This window comes from Micropterus dolomieu, linkage group LG06, assembly GCF_021292245.1.
Source record: "Micropterus dolomieu isolate WLL.071019.BEF.003 ecotype Adirondacks linkage group LG06, ASM2129224v1, whole genome shotgun sequence".
NCBI classification, from domain to species: Eukaryota; Metazoa; Chordata; class Actinopteri; order Centrarchiformes; family Centrarchidae; genus Micropterus; species Micropterus dolomieu.
Genome location: NC_060155.1, coordinates 4,730,172 through 4,752,261, shown reverse-complemented (window position 1 = coordinate 4,752,261; position 22,090 = coordinate 4,730,172). Strand labels below are relative to the sequence as shown.

General features: G+C 40.9%; 1 protein-coding gene across 7 annotated transcripts in view; it reads right to left on the bottom strand.

The window, feature by feature from the left end:
- Nucleotides 1–22,090, bottom strand: part of LOC123971976 (partitioning defective 3 homolog) — a 291,948-nt gene that overhangs the window by 164,580 nt on the left and 105,278 nt on the right. For 5 of the 7 annotated variants that reach the window (XM_046051123.1, XM_046051122.1, XM_046051124.1 and 2 more), the window contains exons 6-9: nucleotides 11,117–11,208; nucleotides 9,057–9,140; nucleotides 6,306–6,431; nucleotides 3,548–3,957 (exon numbers count right to left, since the gene is read on the bottom strand). In XM_046051123.1, the coding sequence (XP_045907079.1) occupies nucleotides 3,548–3,957; nucleotides 6,306–6,431; nucleotides 9,057–9,140; nucleotides 11,117–11,208 (712 nt within the window). The remainder of the gene's footprint in view (nucleotides 1–3,547; nucleotides 3,958–6,305; nucleotides 6,432–9,056; nucleotides 9,141–11,116; nucleotides 11,209–22,090) is intronic. The other 2 variants (XM_046051125.1, XM_046051126.1) reach the window with 2 other exon arrangements.

Genomic DNA, 22,090 nt, shown 5'->3' with positions numbered 1-22,090 from the left:
GTCCTGTGATCAGATGTCCATTTCAACCCCTAAAATTATAGCATTAGTTTACTTTCATTAGCTCCTCTATGCCGTATGAGTCAAATGCTTCCCACAATCGGACCTCCAGGCTCATTGTTCAGCAAATGTTTATGTTCCCTGTATCCAACCATCTTTTTATCACCTTAGTTAGAGAATAAATTCACTGTAATATAACCAAGAGCTGTGTGTGTTGCCTATTTCTAGTTCCTGCCAAGAGAATTGACCCTTTAGATATGAGACTGACTGACTGATTTAAGATAATTGAGCGATTATTAACTAACTGATCACTAGTAATAATTGTATAATTATTCAAAACTACCTAGAGGTCCGGAGACTCTAGGATTATAACAACTCCGGTGGTGCCCTGAAACGAGGAAATTTTGATTTTATGAATATTAATTCATAATTGGGTATCAATTCTCATAAATTTATTAAAATGCATAACTAAAATTTTTTGGTCTGCTACACGCACTAGAGTTCGTTTTCCCCCTTGGTGCGGTTCGTTTGGGCAGGTGTGAATGCAGCAATCGCACTCGGGCGCGCACCAAAAGCGGACCAAACATGCGCACCGAGACCTCCTTGAAGAGGTGGTCTATTAAGCCCCGAACTATTACTGTACATGTCCTGTTTTAACGTTATTATTTATAATAGGCTATGCGGTCAGTCTGTGGTCTAACATAAATAATAATACTTTTAATAAGTTATTACTTCATGAGCTCTTTGTGATACAGATCAGAAGCGTTAAAGTGCTGCACAAACTTCTGTCAGTCACCGGAGTTTGATTTCCCCAAATGGGTCCTGATGACGCAGGATGACAATCGCCAAAGCTGTCCAATCAGCGAGTTACCTGTAAGTCTGTGTAACGTCATGATTACTACGTTTGTAAAGCTGCAGTGAGAACATGAACCAGACCGGAACTAAAATGCAACAGTGCATCATTTTTTTTCACTTGGTCCGGACCAAATGAACCGAACTACAGGTGTGAAAGCACCCTTAGAGTGAAGTGGTTTGTTTGGTCAGGAGTAAAGGGTTAGTATAAACCTGCATTTACTGCAGCACTGAACAGTGGAGGCAGCCTGGCTCACCTGAAATAAAGGCCAGTAATAATTCGGCGGCACGTCACAATGTTAGAAAAAAGAAAACCTTCTGAGTGTTGGGAAAAGACGAGGAGTCCAATCGGTGCTTACAGCCTTTGTTATTAATTCCATGGATGAAACCCCGCCACCAGCATATATAGCAAATGTTTGCCTAAAGCCTTTAGACAGAGTTCACTAAAGTTGAACTATGCGAAATTGGGCCGTTGACAAATTGCTCTGTCTGGAGAGTGCTAACCTTTGAGAGAACAGAGGGGCCAAAATGCAGGATGTTATCTTATTAGCCGTGTTGCACAACCTTTTTTTGACATTCTTCCTTCGCCTCCTCTGAATGGGAAGTAACAATATTAGAGCTTTCCTTTCTGCATCTATTTTGCAACTAACAAAACTAACTACAACCAATGGCAGCCACTGCACATCCCCAAATGACTCAGTACTTCATCAGGTTCCCAGTCCCAGTTATTTGAAGAAAACATGCCAATGATTCTAACTGTACTTTCTAGTGTGACCTGGCACTTTTCAGATGTTGCTGATCTGTCTGTGTTTATAAATCTATGTTTATGTGGGAGGACGGGATTTTGTTTGTGTACATTAGCAACAGCTTTAAAGTGCATCATTATGAACTATTCAGAATACAGGCCTGTATCTCATATCATCAATAATCCTAACAGACAGACAAACAATTTCCTACTATTAAGGAAGATAAATATAGGAAATGAAGGAAAAACCTGTATCCTGTCAGCAGAGAGCTCAAGTTGGTTAATAGGCAATATTAAAAGTAGGATATATTGTAAGGCAAGGCAACTTAGTTCTTTTAAAGTAAGACGTTGGACTTTTATATGCAATTACATGATGATCAACACATTTAAGTCGGTCCTTCTCCGCAAGCATTACACCTGGCCACATCTTGCACAGTTGGACTCTTTTCAAGGCCCTTTGTGTATGTGTCTCAGAGAGCTTTGTAATGAAACTGTTCCCACTGACACTGTGTGGAAGACTGTAAAACAATGTTAATATAAGAACAATAATGAGCATCCTTGCTGTATCTGAGCACTGGTCCTAATCCTCACTGCCTGTCTGGCAGAGCTGGATGCAAAGAAAATCAGAACACTTAGCTATTCTCTGTTTCACATCCTCTACCTAATCCCCTACACTGATGAGCCAATCAACTTCCCGCAGGCAGACGAGGCGCGGCATCATATTATCCGGTAAATGCCTATAGCTTTCCTGGCTTTAAACAGGGAGGAGGATCTTTTAAACTCCCATTAGCTTGATTAAGACATACCTAGGCAATTTCCTGTGCAGAATGGGAATCCTCCGATTGATTTTGATACTCCGCAGGATTTGCAACGACAATGGTGTTTGATTCAAGCACATAAACAATACGGGAGTTTAATCTGCGCTCAAAGCTGTGGGCTAAAGTCGGTACTCAAAACAAAACAGATGAGCCAAACAAGCTCTTGGGAGTCGCTCTTAATCCCCGCAAGTGTCTGCTCCAACAGAAGCAAACAAAAGGTGGAATGAGGAAAGATAAGATCTTTGATTGAGAACATAACAGATCTCCTGGCACATCATGCACAGTATTCTGGGTATCATGACTAAGCAGAGAAAAGAGAGTGAGAGGAAAAACCTATGATAAAGGAAATAGCTATCAGCTGGGACCGAATATGCAACAACCAGCTGGGTGTTGTTATTTTATGTTCTGGCTTGACTCCAGCTCAAAGAGAGGCAACAGATTTGAGTGAAAACCTCTATGGGCATATGGTGCAGCTCTGTCAGACTCTTTGCTGTGGCATTTGACAGCACGCAGGGACCAGCGGCTGCTTAGCAACAAAGCTCTCTGGCCCTGAGACCTGGCACCGACACCTGGTATCCTGTTGGCAGAGGTTTGCACCACCTGCGCCAGCTGTCGGTCAAAGCCTATACCAAGGAGACATCTCCAAAGGTTGATTCCCAGCATCGTCTTTCCTTCTGTATTTCCACCTCCCAGAGTTTGTACAGTTTATTGGACTCATCACCCATTGTTCGCTGTTCACATCAGCAGGGTAAACTCTGGATGTTTTTAAGCCTGTTACATCATTGCACACATTCCTCCTGCTTCTGAGTTTGCGCCATTTCTCAAACTGTTCCTACACTTGTTTTTGATGTGTCAGGAATGGGGAAATTGCTTGTTTATTCAGTTGGAATGGAAAGGCTAGGAACATTTTTGAAAGCCAGAGGAATGCAAAGCATGAGGGGAGATTTTCACAGACCCTCTGGAAAGAATCAGATGATACTTCAAAAACAAAATGATGTAATACATCATGTAGGGACAGAGATGTTTGTTCTACAAAAACAATAAACAGCTTTTCTGATAATGGAAGTTTCACATGTGCTTTCTGAATGGTGGTTGGAAGGAGAATTGTTTTTGCAGGGACCTTTCTTCACCTCACCTTTCTTTAGCTGGATGTTGAGCCTCCTCCCAACCTTTTTGGTATATCCTCCTGGTGGTGTCGAGTTTAGCCCCCTCTGAGGAGAGTGGGTGTGTCCTGTTGGAGGTTTGGCTGCAGAGACCGCCGGGTGAGTCAGAGGAGGGTCTGTTTGGTCTGGGTGACCATGGGAATGAGGATGCGGATGGGAGTGCGGGTGAGTTTGCGAACCGTGTCGGGACATCCTCTGCGGGGTGTGGTCCATGCCGGAGACGATGCTGCCGGTCATGGAGTCAGGACTGAAACGGCCCGAGGCGTAGGCCGGGTTCCTCTCAGCATGGGAAAGCTGCTCGTAGTGGGTTTTCATCGATGATGGCACCACATGGAACATGATGACAGGAGATCGCATGGCCTGACGGAACATATTCTGGGCTCTGGGACAATTTGAAGGAAAGGACAGAGAAAGAGGTCAATTTCAAACTGATTTTAGCACTAAATACCTTTCTCAGCTATTCTTAATCATATACTTGTCTGTACAAACTTGCCCTTTCAAGTACGCCAACTACCCGATGTCTCTCTCACACACACATCCATACCGTATATTTAAAATCCATCTTCGCCCACCTGAACATTCTGACATGTTAATTAATACTTATTGCCAGCGTGAGCGGCTCTAAAAAGAGACTGAACCCTCCCCGACAGCTCCATCACATAATCCCCTCATTTGGCTCCAGATGAAGGAGACCTCTATCCGTCAGATAGATAGCAGAAAATCCTCTTTTAAACCCCCTCTCAGTGTGAGCTCATGTACAGTAGGTGTGAATGGAAACTTATGTTGGCTGTCAGCACCCTGTAACAGCGGAGCCTTGTTAGCACCACCTGTTTCAATAAAGTCGACTTTGGTATGGCTCTTCCTCGCCCCTTGACAGCTGCACGGACTTTCTGCAAAATGCCTGGGCCCCAGAATTTCTAGTCTCCCCGCGCCCCTCTGAACGACAACAAAAACTTGGCCCCCCTGAAGACTTTCGTTGTGAAATACCAGGCCCCATTTGTTCCCAGCCACTAATGACCTTCCCTGAGGAGGATGGTCTTGTCTCGGCGTCTTTACGATTTCAGTCTGAAACGAGTGGCAGACAAGATGTAATCTGCTCCCTTATAAAAATACCGTTAAATAACAAGAGCAACTGTTGAACTTTTGTAACAACACTATGCATGGAAGTCTTATTCCCATCCATTTCTTGACTTATGGCTCAACAGTTGAGTTGGAAAGGCACCATCACGTCCCTGACTGGGATTAAAGGGTTGGTTCAGCCAAATTATATATAATTTCTCACTTACTCATATTGATAGTTTTGGTTTAATTACCTAGATTTCTGCTTCCACTCCAATACAATGGAGGTTAACGTTTAAACTATTTCTACCATAGAAATAGTCCATCTGTTCTTTGTATTATTCAACATACAGGGATACAGTTTCATTAAAGAGATACTGCTACTGAAGTGCAAATCCATTAACCTCCATTGTACTATCTGCACGGCTACATTAGGGATGGACGATATGGCCAAAAATGTTATCACAATATGTTCTAATATCTTTTGATGTATCCAATTAACAAGTATCAAATCGGTATTTCTTTCGAGTTTAAAGGCTGATTTTTGCTCGTGAATGAAGGTTGAAGAAACCTGATGGTTAACTGTGGTTTAGACTTTTCTTTATGGTCAGAACAAACACTTGATGACAAACAGTGGATCACTTCTCACATCTGAGGTAGAACATTCAAAACAATTATGATAAAATCTTTGTCAGCAAATTGAGTATTTTTTTTCCTTTTTGCTCAACAAAATAAACATCATAAAAAAAATGAAGTCCTACTTATTTATGATTCAAGTGAATAAAATCAAACATTTGAATATTTATTGAACATTTTTTATATTGTTATTGAAAAAAAATTATATTCCGATATTTATTGTTATTGTTTTATTAGGCTACACACTACATAGATAAAGGTGACAACTGTGTATTTTTTTGTTTGTATGTTTGTTTTCATTTAATTAAATTTTTATAATGGATGAACAAGCCGCTTAAATTATTCCACGTCTGTCTCATGACAGAAATCATAATACACCTGTATGTACACATGTTATGCGTGGTTCTTTGCATGTTCTTTGTCTCGCACGTACATCACACATGAATTATACACGGAGGTTGAAAACACACATGCTTTTAGCATACATCTATGCTGACATGTGGACACATATGCATCACTGGATTTTTGAAATTGTATTTAGAAGGTTACGTTATATGCAGCATGAAGGCACGCATGCAGCATATAGAATCTAGAAAAGAGGGAGGGGAGTTAGCCAGTGGGGTTAGGCAAGTAATGAGAAGCACGAGATGTGAACAGAGCTGAAAAGCAGAGGCTATGAATGTAAGGAGCCTTATCCCCATTCCTTCCGATGGAAGAAGTCAGAGAGGTGTTACAATAGGAGTCCAGTGGAGCTGTAACAGAAACACAGGGGAATAAAGGCTGAGAGGATTGCAAGGAACGCTTCAGCGATTGAGGGTGCAACCTACAGGAATTTAATAGGGAAAGGTTAGCTTAGCACAGTGACAGGCAGCAGAGGAGCCTGTGCACTGGCAGGAGTGCAGAGGGGACGGTAAAAAAAGGCATGAGAGGATAACAACAAAAAGAAGGGTTTAGGACTGAAGGCATAAGAAGAGGGAAGAAGCGAAGGCCCAGAAAGCCAGTCACAGCAGTGGGTCCTGTGAGCTGCCGTCTTACTGTTCAAAGCGGATGTTTCTCAGGTCTCCGTTATTGATACGGACGATACAGTCATTCTCCTGGAAGAGGCCCTGCTGCTCAGCCTTGCCTCCTCTCTCCAGACGCTTGACCAACAAGCCAAGAGTCCTGAAATGTTCAAACGTTCATGTCAACAAGTTGCAAGACGATGTCTGTGGATTCAATATGGATACTTTGCTGTAGCCTGGAAAGGGCTGAGGTGGAGAATACACTTTAGTATCTACTGAATTATAATCACTGGGACGTTCTTTGAAGTTACACTTAGGGTTTTTATCTGCCAAAAAGATACTTAGACTTTGTGTACAGAAGAAAATGTTATGCGGCTCATCTGTCGAGTCCTTCAAGCACTCTGAAGTTCAGTCAAAGTGTGTTTGTCATCATTGTGACCTATAGGATTGTATTTTTCACTATTCATTTTGACAGTAAGTGTCTTGATGTTCTATGACTTTTGTACTGTATCCTTGCAGCCACAAAAATGCATTCTTGATTACAAACAATGCTGCTCCCAAGGTCAGGCGACTATCCAAGAATCAGCCTGCACTGTGATAATAAAAGAGCTTTTTTCGGTCAAAACAAGAGCTATGCCTAATTGCTGCCTCTGCTTTATCACGTGGTACTTGAAAAGAGTGTACAGTGCGGTCCTGTCATTTGCATCATCAGTGTACCAATGAGGCATATGAGAGAAAGCAGTCACGTCTCATCAGGGTGCTTTAGAGGATGTGTGGGGGAGGCAGCTATTCAAAGACAATCAGCACATTCAAAAACTCAAGTGTAGTTCTGACTGGGTCGATTCTTTTGATTTTCTAACCCCTAAGACTCCTGCGCCCCTTTTCTAAGCAAAAAAATTACCAAAGTGCTTTCAGAGAGTGACAGAAAGCAGCACCACAAACATTAATAACAGGCGGGTTGGAGAGAAGCTGGTCTGCCGCATAGAAGTACTTCAGCCGTGCTGAGCTGTAACCGTTGTCGCCCTGTAATCCGGTGTGGCAAACTGGCTTATGCCACCCCGCACTGCCGCAGCGAGGGGCTAACTTCACCTGAAAGGGCGCTTTGCGGATTATAGATCCGAGTCGGAGGAAGAAAATCAACCGCGGGTAGGAAAGACGGCACAAAGCTAATCGAGTCTTCTTCGGTATATAGTCCGTGTCCGTGTGTAACGAGGCTTTTTCTGAGGTAGTATGAGCAAGTGTCGCCTAGGTAAACTGGGTTGATTTTAGGGTTTAATACTCGCCCTCGCCTAAGGCTTATAATTCAATATGAATGGGAATGTGATTACAGACAGGGCAGAAAAGTTCAGGAGTTGAAAAAGTTCAGAGACAATTCCACTGATTGAATTTGAGTGAGAACACAATGCGATTTGCTGTGGAGCGGCTATTTCTCTGATGAAAGCTGGGCATCTTAATCTTGGAACAACGCCTACTCTGACATTTCCCCAATAAAAGAAAAGTGCATTATAAATGTGCTTTTAGGTTGATTAAGTCAGGCAGATATGATCTTGACTTTCAATAAAGCAAGACAGTGAGTTTGTAGTCACTAATCATGTTTGGGAGTCTGGGGCAGACTCATACATAAAGAAAGTTTGGAGATTTGTGGTGCTGCTGTTGGCTCTGTGCTGGTGGCTAACTAACTGTGGCAGAAAAATAGCTCACCACTATAAAATGATACCAAGCATTAGATACCCTGGTTCTATTAACTTTTAACATTCTGCCAATAATAAGAAGGACCTCCATGTAAATGTCAGGTTTAAAAAAAACAACGTTATACAATCTACATACAGACTATGAAAGTTTCTGGATCACAACCTCCAACAATTACCTCTCTGGATATATCCAAACCAGATGTGAAATTCCTCTAATTCCTTCACAGACTGTTCCAGCAGCATATGGGTGCTTCTTAATGTCTTGTAGGCATGAGAGCGTGTGTTGTGTGCACTGCTCAGTGTAGCCTTTGAATCATGTAAAGCTGATGTGACAGCCACAGAGAAATATGATGGTCACCTGCAAACCCTAAACAAGTATGATTGATCACTGTAAACTGGCAAATGGCTTCATGATGCAGGCAATGCAAAACTGTGTGTGTGTGTGTGTGTGTGTGTGTGTGTGTGTGTGTGTGTGTGTGTGTGTGTGTGTGTGTGTGTGTGTGTGTGTGTGTGTGTGTGTGTGTGTGTGTGGGGCCACCAAAGAGGAATGCCCGGTATGCTGGTGTGGGTGTGTGTCTCAGGTGATGCAGCCTAGTTCCCCTTCAGGGATTTTACAGCCCTCAAAAATCCTAAACGAACACATTTGAAGACATTTTTTCCAGAAACCAAATTCAACAAAAGTGAATTAATTTAGTCTACAATAAGGCTGACAATTGGACAGCTGCAGGGGGTGAGTGAGCAACTTTGTTTTTGGTTTGTTTTATCGAAGGGTTGTCAGTTTGTCACTTTCTGGTTAAAGCTAAAAGAAAGTACAAAAAAAGCAAAGCTCTAATATTGGAAAAACTACTTTTAGTTAAAGTACAGAGCTGTAAATGTACACGCTAAGCAGAGATAATAGATGTTTTTTTAACATGCAGTTAAAAAGAAAAGTTATTTTAACAGTGTTTAAGTTCTTAACAGAGACATTATTTAAACAATTTCTGGCACATGTAGATGTGTTTAAAGCTCTGTGGACACCATGCCTGCCTGTTCCTCTCCTTTACTCTCTTCTAGCCTGTTTGACGGCGCCATGGTTCTGCTCTGGATATTTTTACCTGCGGTCCCTGCCACTGAAAGGCACCACGTGGATTCCCAGGGGCCCACCGTCGTTTGACACCTCCACCAGTTTGACTATGTCTCTGGGAGACGGTGATGGATGGAAGACGGAGAGACAGGGGTGGGTGGGTTTGGGGGGGAAGGGAGTGGAGGGGAGAGGAGAGGGGTGACACCATGTGGGGAAAAAACAAAACAGGCAATGAGATGATGATGAAAGAAAGAAAACGATGATCACAACAACAGAGTGGTGTAAATAAAAAGTAAAGTAAAGAAGGTGTTGGAGGAGACTGACAAAAAAAAGAAAATAAAACAGAGCAATCCAAATAAATAAAACACATGTGAGAGGTAACAAGGAATACTCAAGTTTATCAGAAATCCTCACACACACAATTTAGGCTTTAAGAGTCAATCTTGAAAGGGTCACATGAGAGACTGAGAACGGTGTCATTTTTTAGGGCTGCATCTGAATGGGACTGGAAATACAATGTTGCTACAAAGTCTAACATACCAGTCCAGAAGACATTAATATTAATAGTGTCACATTTTAGAGCATGTTTGATTTCATTCATCCTATGTGCAGATGTCTGCTGCCAAAAATGCACCACAAACCACAAGTCAAAGTGTTAAAAAAAACAAAAAAAACAACACACGCTTGGCGCGTCAAGCTCACTTTGACGTTGTTGCTTGCAGCTACAGAATAGAACTGTGTCCTTATTTTTTGTCTTTTGTGTCACATTGCAGCTGTTCAGCAAGCCGATCACAGCCACCTCAGACAAAAGTAACATGACTGTAGAATTTCAAGTAAAATTCTGTGACAGTTGAACCCGTTGACTTGTGGTGTCATACGTTTCAGGGGTCAATAGGGTCTGCATGTGGTCAGTGTTTCCCAGATTACCACTGCAAATGTACAAACTTCTGTGCATATTTGAAAAACAGTAACAAAGAAGTATAACTTTATCTCCTACACAGACAGATTTACGATGGAGCGCTAGGCTGTATATAACTTCATTTCATTTATATTTTTGATGACATCCTTTGATCCTACAAGCACAAAACACAGTTACAGCTATTTGCTTTTCCTTTACCTGTAAGTCTGCTTTGGACATTTGACAAGATGCCAAATCTAATGGACTCACAGCTTTGATGCAATGACTATGATTAGCTCGGGGAAAATGGGCCCCTTGCTGACAACTAAGAGGCGGGAGAAGACAGAGTCTCGGAAATCATAGGAATAAACAACAATACCATACCTGCATATTAAACTGGAAGCATGCAACAGAGCAAAATAACAAAATAAAACACAGTTGTTAATAACAGGAGCTGAATGGGCGAGTGCGTGGGAGAGCTCTGATGGCGAGACGAGGATCATTTTGCTCCCACAAAAGAGAATTATGTAAATCAGGAGGCAGGGTTGAAATTACATTTTCTAAAAACAAACCTAGATTACAATACAGAACCTGATGTTCTACCTTTAAAGTACTTATGTATGTAATTATGTAGAAAAAGGGGAGGAGAAGGCTGATTCACCCAGGTCAGCTTTGAAGGGAAAATCTAGTTTCAGACAAAATGAGAATTCATTTTCATGGTTTTCACCATCTGGTTATAACTGTGCTCACCAAGTATTTGCTCAGATCTGGGAGCACGGCAACATCTGTACCTGAGTAAGATTAATTAGTCCAATGTTACCATTACTGAAATGATGGCCAAAACTACAAAAAACAGACCGGAGTTGTAATGACCCAGAATTGTCTTTTAGAATGATGCAAGGTGTGTAGACACCAAAAAAACAAACTGTTTCAAATTCTCTATCCACAGAGAAAAAGACGTCATCTTAAAAGGAATAATAAAATATTTGCACAAATATGGATCATTCAAAATTCAACAGTGAAACAATTTGATCAGCACTGTGAACAGATTAGAGACACAAGAGGTGTTACTTTTCCTAAATGGTGGATATCACATTTTGGAATAAAAGTACTTAAATATCCAGAAACCTGTTTCAGCAGGAATGTGAGGATACAGAGAGGCAAAAGCTGGGGAAGCCGACTGAAGGACTTACTCTAGTGACCTCACAGGGGTGTGGTCCATGCAGGAGTCCGCTCGACCAACCGGCTCGATCCGGCCGTTTTCTTCTCCTCTCGACTCTTCCTCCTTGTAAACAAAGCACAAACAAACGAAAGAAGCTTAAGGTCTCTATGCCGGATCATGGTCCTGCTATGACCTGGTCGTTTTTTCAATTCTTTCCAATGGGAGCGTCGTGTTTTTACAAGCTGGTAAAAACGCCAGCAGTGTGACGAGGCGCCGACAATGTTTTCTCACCCACAAAATCATAAACCGATATATGGCCAGTCCGTCCTGTATCTCTACCTGCTTCAGCCTCCTCTTCATACAGAGCAAGAGCCAGAGCAAGTACTCTGCTCTGTGTTGACATTTTTACATCCAGTAAAGTTAGTTAGAACTACTTACAATCAGGGATTTTATGTATCATAGCAACCAAAGCAGGAGGAAAACACGCTGCGCCTCAAAAACGCCCGCTAGCACTCCCTGCTGGCCGTTTTCAGAAGAGCAGCTGCCAATAAACGCTTTGGTGGACACGGGCCCCCTACTGTGAACAAGTTAGCATAGCACAGGCCTGATTGATCCGAACTCCATTCAGAAAACAAACCTTTTAAAAGTTTTTGTCCTGCTGTCTAGCTGGCAGATCTGACAAAGCGTAAATTCATATGTTTAACAAATTGACAATCTTGTCGCAGTCATTTCGGCATCATTTTGATCCCTTCATTACAATTAAATCACAGCTAAATCTTTATGGGTTGTGTTTTTTTCCTTTATAGTTATGTGTGTGAACACTCGGCAGTAGTCCAGCTATAAAACCCCTGCGAGGATTTAATTTGGTCTGAATGCACAGTAAGGAGAGGCAAAAGATTCTAACATGCTAGTCTTCCCATAGGGGCCTTGTGAGACTTCCAGGATGCTAAATCCTCTATCATCCACTATGACATGGGATAAAATAACTAATTGTGCCTAATGCCAATTTTCCTTCCTGAGTAGAATCAGGCAATTTTCAAAGTTATTTTGTGCAGTCTGGTCCAGGCATAGGATCTCCCAAGATTGTTTCTTGAATTACTGGTCATGTATAGGAGGAAGAACCTTTAAATCTTTGAGCATGTAAAAAGTAGGCTGAGCTGCTAACCTGACGAAGCCAAGACGAGCAGATCGGAGGAGGTCTTCCACAGGTACAAAAACACAAGCCCTTTAAAAATTCTTGTCTTTGAAATTACATTGCTTTTGTTCTCCTGTTGTATTATCTGAATACTGAAGCTGAGACCCCATTACATGTACACACAAACACACACACACACACACACACACACACACACAGGACACAGAGAGCGAAAAAGGAGTAAAATGAGAAGCAGAGAAAGAAGGTCATTAAAATTTCAGGGCGACACCAGAGAGGAGAGACGAGCAAGCAGCAGCAGCAGCGCAGGCCTCCCCAGCAACCGGCCGCCTCATCAGTATGAAAATGAGCCTGCCGTTACCGTGGCTGCCGTGCGGTTGCCATGACACTTTGGGTGCCTGGAGGACGTACAGCTACAGGGCATGTGTGTGAGAGGGTACATGTCACTATGAAAACACAAAGGCAACAAGTCTGACTCGCAGCCTCCTTCAACAGACAGAGATGGCAATGTGTGAGGTAGATGTGTGTGCGTGTGCACGCTGTAGAGAGGTACCATTTTAACCGTTTCATTAATCAATTGGCAGCAAATAGGGGTGTGCCTAAAACATTTTGCCGTGATACTGTATCAATATTCCAGCCCATCATATCGACACATAAAAAAAATAATAAATAAAAATAGTGCTTTGATGATTAGCTCAATGCTAACATATAATGGGAATCTCCATTAACCTGCTAAAGGCCGTTACCATCCCGATCGCAAAAATAAAATCTTCACATAAAGCACACATTTTGCTTCACAAGCTGAACATCCTGAGTGACTTACTGTGCAAATACTTAGTGTTTCCTGAGCTCTGTGTGAAATAAAAAAGAGCTGCCACTCTGCTGCACAATGCTGTGTCACTGAACAATTATCAATATCATGTGACGTACATATTAGACTTAGGTGGTCCACAGCAATTTGTATTTTCAGCAAAAAAAATCCAGTAAATTTGCATTTTATGTGCCATATATAAAGATAGACAATTCTGTAATTTTAATTTACAGACTGAAAAACATGTGCTGCAGAATTGTGCGGTCTTGGTTTGGCTTTGCAGCAAATAAATAGAGAAAACATTTTCACAGCCATTTTGTATTCATAGTTAGACAGATATCGTGATGTATCATTTTAGGATTGTCCAACAATATATCGATTATCGCAGAATTGCTGTACCCCCATTCCACGTGACTAAGTCAGTTTAAGTTTTTTTTTTAAATGTTATTTTGACAGGCTTTCCTAGAGGGCATAAACTGGTGGGTACGTCAAATATTCCTGCATCACCAAAAGAGGACTATATCCCACAAATGTGTCAGTGAAGAAGAACATTAAATTGTTCTGCCTTGATGACAGCAGACATGAAAATACAAGCATATGTGGAAGACTAAAGAAAACAGTGTGGTTCTTAGAAGATATTCCTCGGATCGGTGAACAGCAGCATTGCAATTTAAGATTCTTTTTTACAGCACTATAAAAAGGAGTTTACATTCATAATTAATATGTAACATTTATAAAGAGAACATTTCTAAAATGGGTCCTCACATTGCCAAAATGCGTTCTACTATATGATTTTTTTACAAGTACTGTATTGCCCCTTTTTGGTTAAATGTATGGAGGAGCCCTGCACCCATGGTCATCAAGAAGACGCAATGACACACATCATAAAACACACAGAGGCCAGATGAAGAGAAAGTCAGAAAGCAGACAATAACTACTCAAAGAGCCTCAGAAACACATCTAACACACTATTCAATATTTATCACGAGACGAGAATGTGACGCCGAGGGACATCAGAGAGGGAGAGGAGTCGCTATCTGAGGAAGAGCAAATAAGATGGGCATTCATCACAGCACAGGCGGGCATCTCATAGAGCCTTTATTTTAATATGCAACATCTCTGAGGAATCTGGCTGCACACTGACAATTCTATTCTACAGTCAGACAGAGACAGCGTGTGTGCGTGCGTGTCTGTGTATGGTATTTTGTTCGTGTGTCAACGTGCGAGACGGGAGGAAGAGAGAAAGAATGAAAAGAGATAGATGATAAAAGAGAAAGGTGACGCAAGTGATGCAGATGGAAGCGAAACAAAACAAGCAGACATTCTACAATGAAGAATGTATTTACAGCATTATATATTAAGTTTCAGCAGCTGCTATGGGGTCAATACATACAATCAATTCTGGTACAATATAAATGCAACAGGCCAATGAAAAAAAAAAAAAGGCCTTAGTGCAATGCAGTGGTTTTGTTTTTCAAGATGAACACAGTGGAAGTGTTGGGATAAAAACCTCGACTACTACTCATTTTGTAGCTGTTGTGGAGCTTTCAATCATACTGCATGATCTTCATCAGCAGATGGAGTTGCCTGGCTGTCATGGAATTCTCATCCGTGTTGGCTCAAAATTAAAAGACAAAGGAGTTCTCCTAAAAAATGGAAAATTGACAACTGACTAAATTGTCAAATGGGAAAATCCATCTGCTGATGAATTCCCTGTAGTGTGACAGCTACCAAATGGACCTTTCTGGTGAGAAACTGCTGTTCTCAAGGTCGGAATGAAGTTTGAACCTCAGCTGATTGAAGTGATTTTTCTATCGGCCTTTCCTTTTCCCTTGTCCACTATCTGCTGTTATAAAGGTTTTAGGTCAACTTGCTCTGGGGAAAAAAATGACAGCCTGCTCCTGTTTTGTGCTATAAAGGAATATTGCTTTGTAAGAAAAGAAAAACTGAAGGCTGGCGGACAATGCTCTGTTTGATTACAGTACACCTACCCTGTACCTATGAGTTGAGTGAGATACAGCATGATTTCATTATGTTCAATTGTGAACATGGTTTGTTGTTAAAATCGTTGATTATGTTTCTATGACCCCCGGTAGCTGTAGCTCTCATCTTTTTTCTTTTGGTATTTGTTGAGAAGGTCAACATGAGGAGGATAATAAAACCTAAGTGCTATCGGCTATGAGGTAAACAATACCGGCTTCTTTCCAGACAAACATTAGCACATTGACTGACAGATGGACCAATCAGCTCTTACTTCAACTTCCCCCTCCAAAGTCCTGAAGGAGACACTCAGAGAGGCACTGCCACACTTTCCCAGCCACACCATCAAGCAGTCGCCCATTCCCCTTCCTGGGAGTGGGCCAGGCAAGGGGAGAGATAGATAGCCGCATTAATAATTCAGGGCTGAGCTGGGGGGTTAATGGCTAGCAGGCAGACAGGCAGGCAGGCAGGCAGGTACGAGGACGAGCGGCCGACGTGTTTTCCAGCCGAGTCATTGTTTGCTTCCTGGATGTGGAGGAGGAGAGGCGGGCGGGCAGTTTTCAGGCCCGGGGGCTCATTAAAGATTAATAGGAGAATCTATTGGGGCCTGTCCTTTCTATCTCCCAGACTAAATGAAGTGGTCTGCCCCTAGTGTGTATATGTGTATGTATGGGAGAGAGTGAGTGGAGTAATGCTGCACTTTAATGAAGTGCTGCCCACTCCCGTTTCCTGCCACTTTGACCACACTGTCACTTACAAACTGATGTGGATGCATGCAGGGATGGAGAGGCGGGATCTTTGGTTGCAGGAAAAGAGTTTAGCTTTGCTGACCAAAACCTTTAGATGGAAATGCAAAACTTTTGATGTTGAATAAATCTTAAATGCATAAATGTTTTGTTACACATATATTTACAATCAGTCAGAGTACAGTAACGTTTTTCTCGCGCACCTGACGTCACCACGGTCGGCCAGCATTCAAAGCGCAGGAAGAAAAAAATAATAATAATCAAGCCGTTGAAAACTGGCCTGTAACATTTGGTCTCCTTATTACACTGACAAAAAGAAAGATTTTATTAATTATTATTTTATTTTATGAATTACATTTTAGTCTCGTCATTTTTCGTCAACAATATTGCACGTTAATGTCACTGTCAGCGTCTAAGGACATTGTCGCCGTCTCGTCTTCGTCTCGTTTTAGTCAGGGAAGAAAAGGTCGTTGACGAATATCTTTCGTTTAGTTCCTTCTGACGAAAGTAACACTAACTGAGTGGTATCACACGTTGAATAAACATTTGCCAAACTCAAAAGACCTGCCAGTTTGCAGATAGCTGGTGTAAGTCTAACCTTTACCGCGTTTCCCCCCCGAGGACTGCTTTAAGCTTAAATTGGCCTTTTTATTATCAGGAAGGCTGATAAACAATGATGTGCTCTACCTGCAATTAGAGTAGGTTTGTTAATGTAAGAAATTTATTTCCAGGATAAAAACCCCTTGAGATGTACCATCTCATTTTCGAGGGGGTCCTGACCAAAAACATACAATAATGTAAATCTACACAATATACAGCAAACATCAAACACACAATAGTAAAACATTTCAGTACAGCAGTAAATAACAATAATTAACAGGAGCAGTCTGTTGTAAGGTGAATAATAAGAGCATCCTTAAATGAAACTAGATACTGCATAGATGTCAAGAAAGTTGGTAGATTGTTCCAGTTCCTTTGAAAGTCACAGTTCAGAATAAATCTGCACAAACTATTAAATTTAACAATAACCAATAATCATGAGATCAGTTTTTGAAGCATTTTGATACACAATGTCTCCATAATCGATAACAGGCAACAACTACTGAGATACCAGCCTCTTTTTCACATTAATGGTGAAACAGTTCTTTGACCTGTACAAAGCCCCAATATGCTTTTTATATGATAATTCAGAGTCAATCCTCAGCCCCAGATATTTAACACAATCAACCTTAGTGAGTAGTGCACCATTAGATGTAAAATTTGAAGGATTATTAGTAGATCTAAGCCATTGTTTTGTTCCAAACAACATGATGTAAGACTTTGAATAGTTAAGGACTAATCTATTTGTAGTTAACCAGTTTTGTATCAAATCGAAATCTGACTGAATCACCACTCAATGCCTTTTAGGTCCCAACCAAAATATCTCTCTACTGTCAGAGACATCAAGCAGAGGCAGATTCTTAACAAGTACACACTCAGTGACCCTTGTAAATGAAAAAGGGAGACATAAAAAGTCCCGGTTACCAAAAGACTAGAGTCTGTGAGCAGTGTAGGACAGGTGAGGTGGAGACAGAGACACATTTTCTCCTGAAATGTGACAAATATAGAAGCAAATACAGAATCAGTTAATACCAGATTTTAAGTTGAAGATAACATTAAATTAAGAATAATCCCAGGAGAAGGACCTACGGCAAACCTTGTCGCCATGTATGTGCCCCTGTGTCCCAACCTGAGGGACGGAGAGTGACTGTCAACTGTTGCACTTAACGTTCGCTGCACGGCAGGTTACATCTTGTTCACTTATTTGTAGTTTACGTTAGATCTATATTTGTTATGTTTGTTTTTGTAATTTGAAATTGCTAAATCAAATGGTTTTGATTGGATTAATCTTTTTATATCTTATTCAAAATGTAAACTTTATATTTTGAAATAGCTTTGGCAACATTGTTTAAATGAAACATTCATGTGAATAAAGCACACTGAACTGAAAAAAGATTTAGTTGGAGTTCAACTAATATTTCAAACCATCTTAATATACAAAATGTCCATGAGGAGTCACTGCTGGCAAAAGAGTTACGTCCACAGCAAGTGTTCCACTTTTTCAGGTAAGAGCAGCATACAGATTGACAAAAAAAAAAAGAAAAAAAAAAAATGCTTCTGGGTCAGTGGGTGTGTGACCGCTGTCAGGACGAGGTAACAAAAAAAAATCTGACCAATTTCTTGGGATGTGGGAGGTGACACAACACACACACACAGCTCCAGGTGTGCTCATCTCACAGACTGCCTATCTTCAGATTTCCACCAAAACTCAATGAAAGCACTCAGAAGGTTCATTGCAGCCCGCCTGAATGGACAGACGCATTTGATTGTGTCAGAGGATGTCATGATCAAACATCACTGCACAGGAGCTTCCATGTCTTGTTTGCTGTGTCAGTCACTGAGGTCAGAGATGCTGCAATTCAGTGAGTTATTCAACAATTTGAAAATGCCAACCCATAAAATCGTAATATATGTCGGAAAAGCCTCCAGTTATTGAGAAATGTAGATCGAATGATTTCAAAGTTTTGGTGACTAATAGTATTAGATGAGGGGATTTTGCAATTTCTTAGGATTCAATAAATGTGATGTCCCTGATAATGATGATACTGCAGTGCACCATCTGTGATGACAGAAAGATGTTTGATTAATGTCTACGCTCGGCTCAATATGAGACAACAATGCATCATTAAAAGCAAGCTTTCAATTACAGATCCCTGCACTAATTCAATTAGTCTCCTTTGAAGACACTTTGATAATGGGATCCAGACGGGTGGATGGCATCGTCAATAACTCGAGAATTCATTGAGCCGAGGGGACGTTATCTGAGTTTATATCATCCTGGCTGCCGGTCAGGCCGTTACACAAGAAGAAGAGGAATGAATGTGTGTGTGTTGTGTTTTGCGATACAGGCATGTAGAAAATGGAGATAAAACAGGAATAAAGTGCTTGTGTCTGCCTATATGCAACTTTAAAAGAGACATTATCTCTGTGCATTTCTGTATATCTAAATATAAGCCTGTGCATCCAACATGTCTCATGTACTTGTCAACTGGTCTCAAAGATCTCAATGAGAATTCTAATAAGCCATTCTTGTAAATCTCTGTGCTTATACACCCCTCATCCTAAATCCTAGTCCTAAATGGTTCGTTCATTATGAACTACTTTTTAGAAGTTTCGTTTTATTGAAATATTTTCCAGTATTTTGATGTGACATGACATTCTTTTAGCATTATTGTCAAGTCAGTGAGATCTGTTAAATATTGCACGACATTGGTCGATTATGCTGTCCCGCTTTTTTCAAATAATTGTTTAATTTAAAAAAAAATATTTTCTATGTATCATTTTTTTTTTTATCATTCGTTAACATTTGATGTTTTTTTTTGTCCTCTTGAAAGTTTATCTGAACTGTTTTGTTTGACATTAGCATGATGTCGTCAGTTTTGTGCTTATATATACACAGTATATTCAAATTATGGCCAGTATGTAGACTGGTCTGTTGACATTTTTTATAGTTTATGCCAGGCCCTGGGGTTGCAATTAAAGAAAATATTATACCAAAGCATACCAATTATGTCCTTACCCAGTCCATAAAGACATTTTGTTTCCACTTTGGTGTAAAAGGACTTGACCGGCCATGTAATATACGTTGCCTTTTGTCATGCTCGTCCGAATAAAGTATAGATGCTATAATCTAGTGCACAGAAACTTTTCCCACAGCTTGTCTGCAGACATTCAGTATATATACAGCGCTGCATCTGTGTACATCACAGGACTACCAGAGGCAGTGGCAATAATAGCATCTTCAAGCGCTTCCTAAATTACCACGGTGCTGCTGTAGCGATCCACTTAATTCGACTGCAATTTCTGCGATGCAATTCAATCAAAGCAAATAGGCTTGGTAGAGGTATATCGCCACAAATACGCACCGCAATTTTCTCTGAAATAATAGACAATGGAGGCCCTCATCAGGAATCTAAGCAATTTCAAAACTCACATTTTAGGAGCAAATGTCCCCTGCGAGTGTCACTCAGAATGGAATTACAGAAAGTGTGAATTTTATTTGTGGGGCTGCGGTTGAGTCAGCACACTAATAAAGGCAGAGCAGGGTGTCTTATGACTTTATTCTTTTCGATATTTATTAGAGATAGATTAATAGAGATTAGTGAGAAGTGCGTCAGAAACCATTTCTCCTGAGAGGCCAGGGGAGGTGAAGTGAAGTGAGTGATGGGACAGATACATGAAAGACTAGAGAAAAAAAGAGGAAGGGTAGACAGACAGAGAGACTGACTCAAAGAGAATGACAAAGAGGCAGATAGCGAGACGGACAGAGACACATTGCGATGAGGAACAGAAAGCCATGACAAAGCTCGTTCAAAGGATGACAAATGACGCTTTGAAAACTCCCAACTCAAAACCTCAGAGGATTCAGGGATGTCCTGACATTTTATAGTTCGGTTTTTGGTTGTAAGAGGAAAAAAGAAGCAAATAAGTCTTCCATCCGTTTCATTCACTTTAACAAAGCATGCATTTAACAGATAGATCAAATTCCATATGTGCAAGTGTCCTAATTCCATCAGTTGCAAATTTCCTAGAATATCAGTTGTCCGGGGAAAAAAACGTCAAACTACATCTTTAATAGGGGTGCAAATTGCAGGGTACCTCACAATACGATACGCGGGTCACGATAACTATAATATCACGATACAGCAATTCTGCGATAATCAATATATATTGCTAGACAATCCTAAAATGATACATCACGGTATCTGTATAATGTAAATAAAGTTTTCTATATGTATTTGCTGCAAATCCAAACTGTTAGCAAACAGCACAATTCTGCAGCACACATTTTTCAGTCTGTAAATTAAAACTACAGAGCAACAATGAACATTTATTATAAAAACACTTTTCTTTATAAAAGGCACATAAAATGCAAATTCACAGAATTTTTCACTGAAAATACAAATTGCAATAGCAGCAGAGTATCAGATTAAACCAGTCAAGTTAGTAGCTCTTTTTTATTTCATATGGAATATCGATACAGTATCATTGAAAAATGTATAACGATATATTGCTGTATTGATTTTTTGGCACACCCCTAATCTTTAATATTCATTTTATTCTACTGTATATTTGTGAATCTACTTCAAAGCTTCTATACAAAGTAATTCCTTTATGAGGCAGAAATTCTCCAATAATATCATCCTCCTTGTACCCTGCGGAGGTCCTCACAGGCTGTCATTCCGGTGGTATGGATGGATTATTTAGACAGCAATCAGCCAGAGTTGGGCTCAACGTTGATGTAGGCCTGAGTCCAACACACACTGACAGAATCAGCTTGACTTGGCTCTCCTGACAATGTCAAACATCACACAGGTGAAGGGAGTGTGTGTGTGAGTGAGCAAGAGAGTAGGATACAGTAAAGGAGTACAGTGAGCAGCAAGTGAGAAGGAAGGTTTGCAAAAACGTAAGTGTGTGTTTAAACCACATCTAACCTAAGGGGGGCAGAACGATGTGTTCTATGCTCTCCGTCAGAGATTCTCCAAGCCTGTGTAACTCTGTAATAAATATCTTGAAAAGGAAGTGAAAGGGGGGAGGATGTGGAGGAATACTAGTTTTCTGGACTTTTTATAACAATCATAAAACATTGACCATGTTGATACATTTCTGGCGAGGTAAGCAGAAATATTTCAACACAGCCACCTGTAGACAGAGCAGAGCGCGCTTGTTAAGGGCATGTGGGAATTTTTCAGCTCATTGAGCGTATCAACACCAACCACAACATAGAGCAGCACAAATCAACACTTTTCACTATTCCAGATTCTTTGTATCTAAAAATGAAAATAAAAGATTTTACTACTTCATTGTGATTTATGATCAACGTGGTACTCCATTTAGCTGCCACGCTGATGGACTAACGCAAAGACAAAGACAACATTTTCTAAACCTAGAGACACACAATTTTCAGGCACAGGGGAAGCATGAAAAAGAATTTCTTCATGTGGTTTCATCAGCTGTTTGGGAGCTACTGTAGGTCTAAACCTCATGGTGCGTTCACTATATGCCCTAAACACAGAGGTGAGCAGGGTGGACTTTGGCCGGTCACACAGCTTGTTATGTGATGCGCCGTTTACCGAGATGACAGTCCCAATGGAGCCGCTGCTATGGAGCTAATAACAGGCAAAGCCAACCAGACTAACCCTCTGAGAGGAAGGGAGCTATGGATAATGGTGACAAGCATCTCTCTCTCTCCCCCCCCCCCCCCCCCTCCCCCCC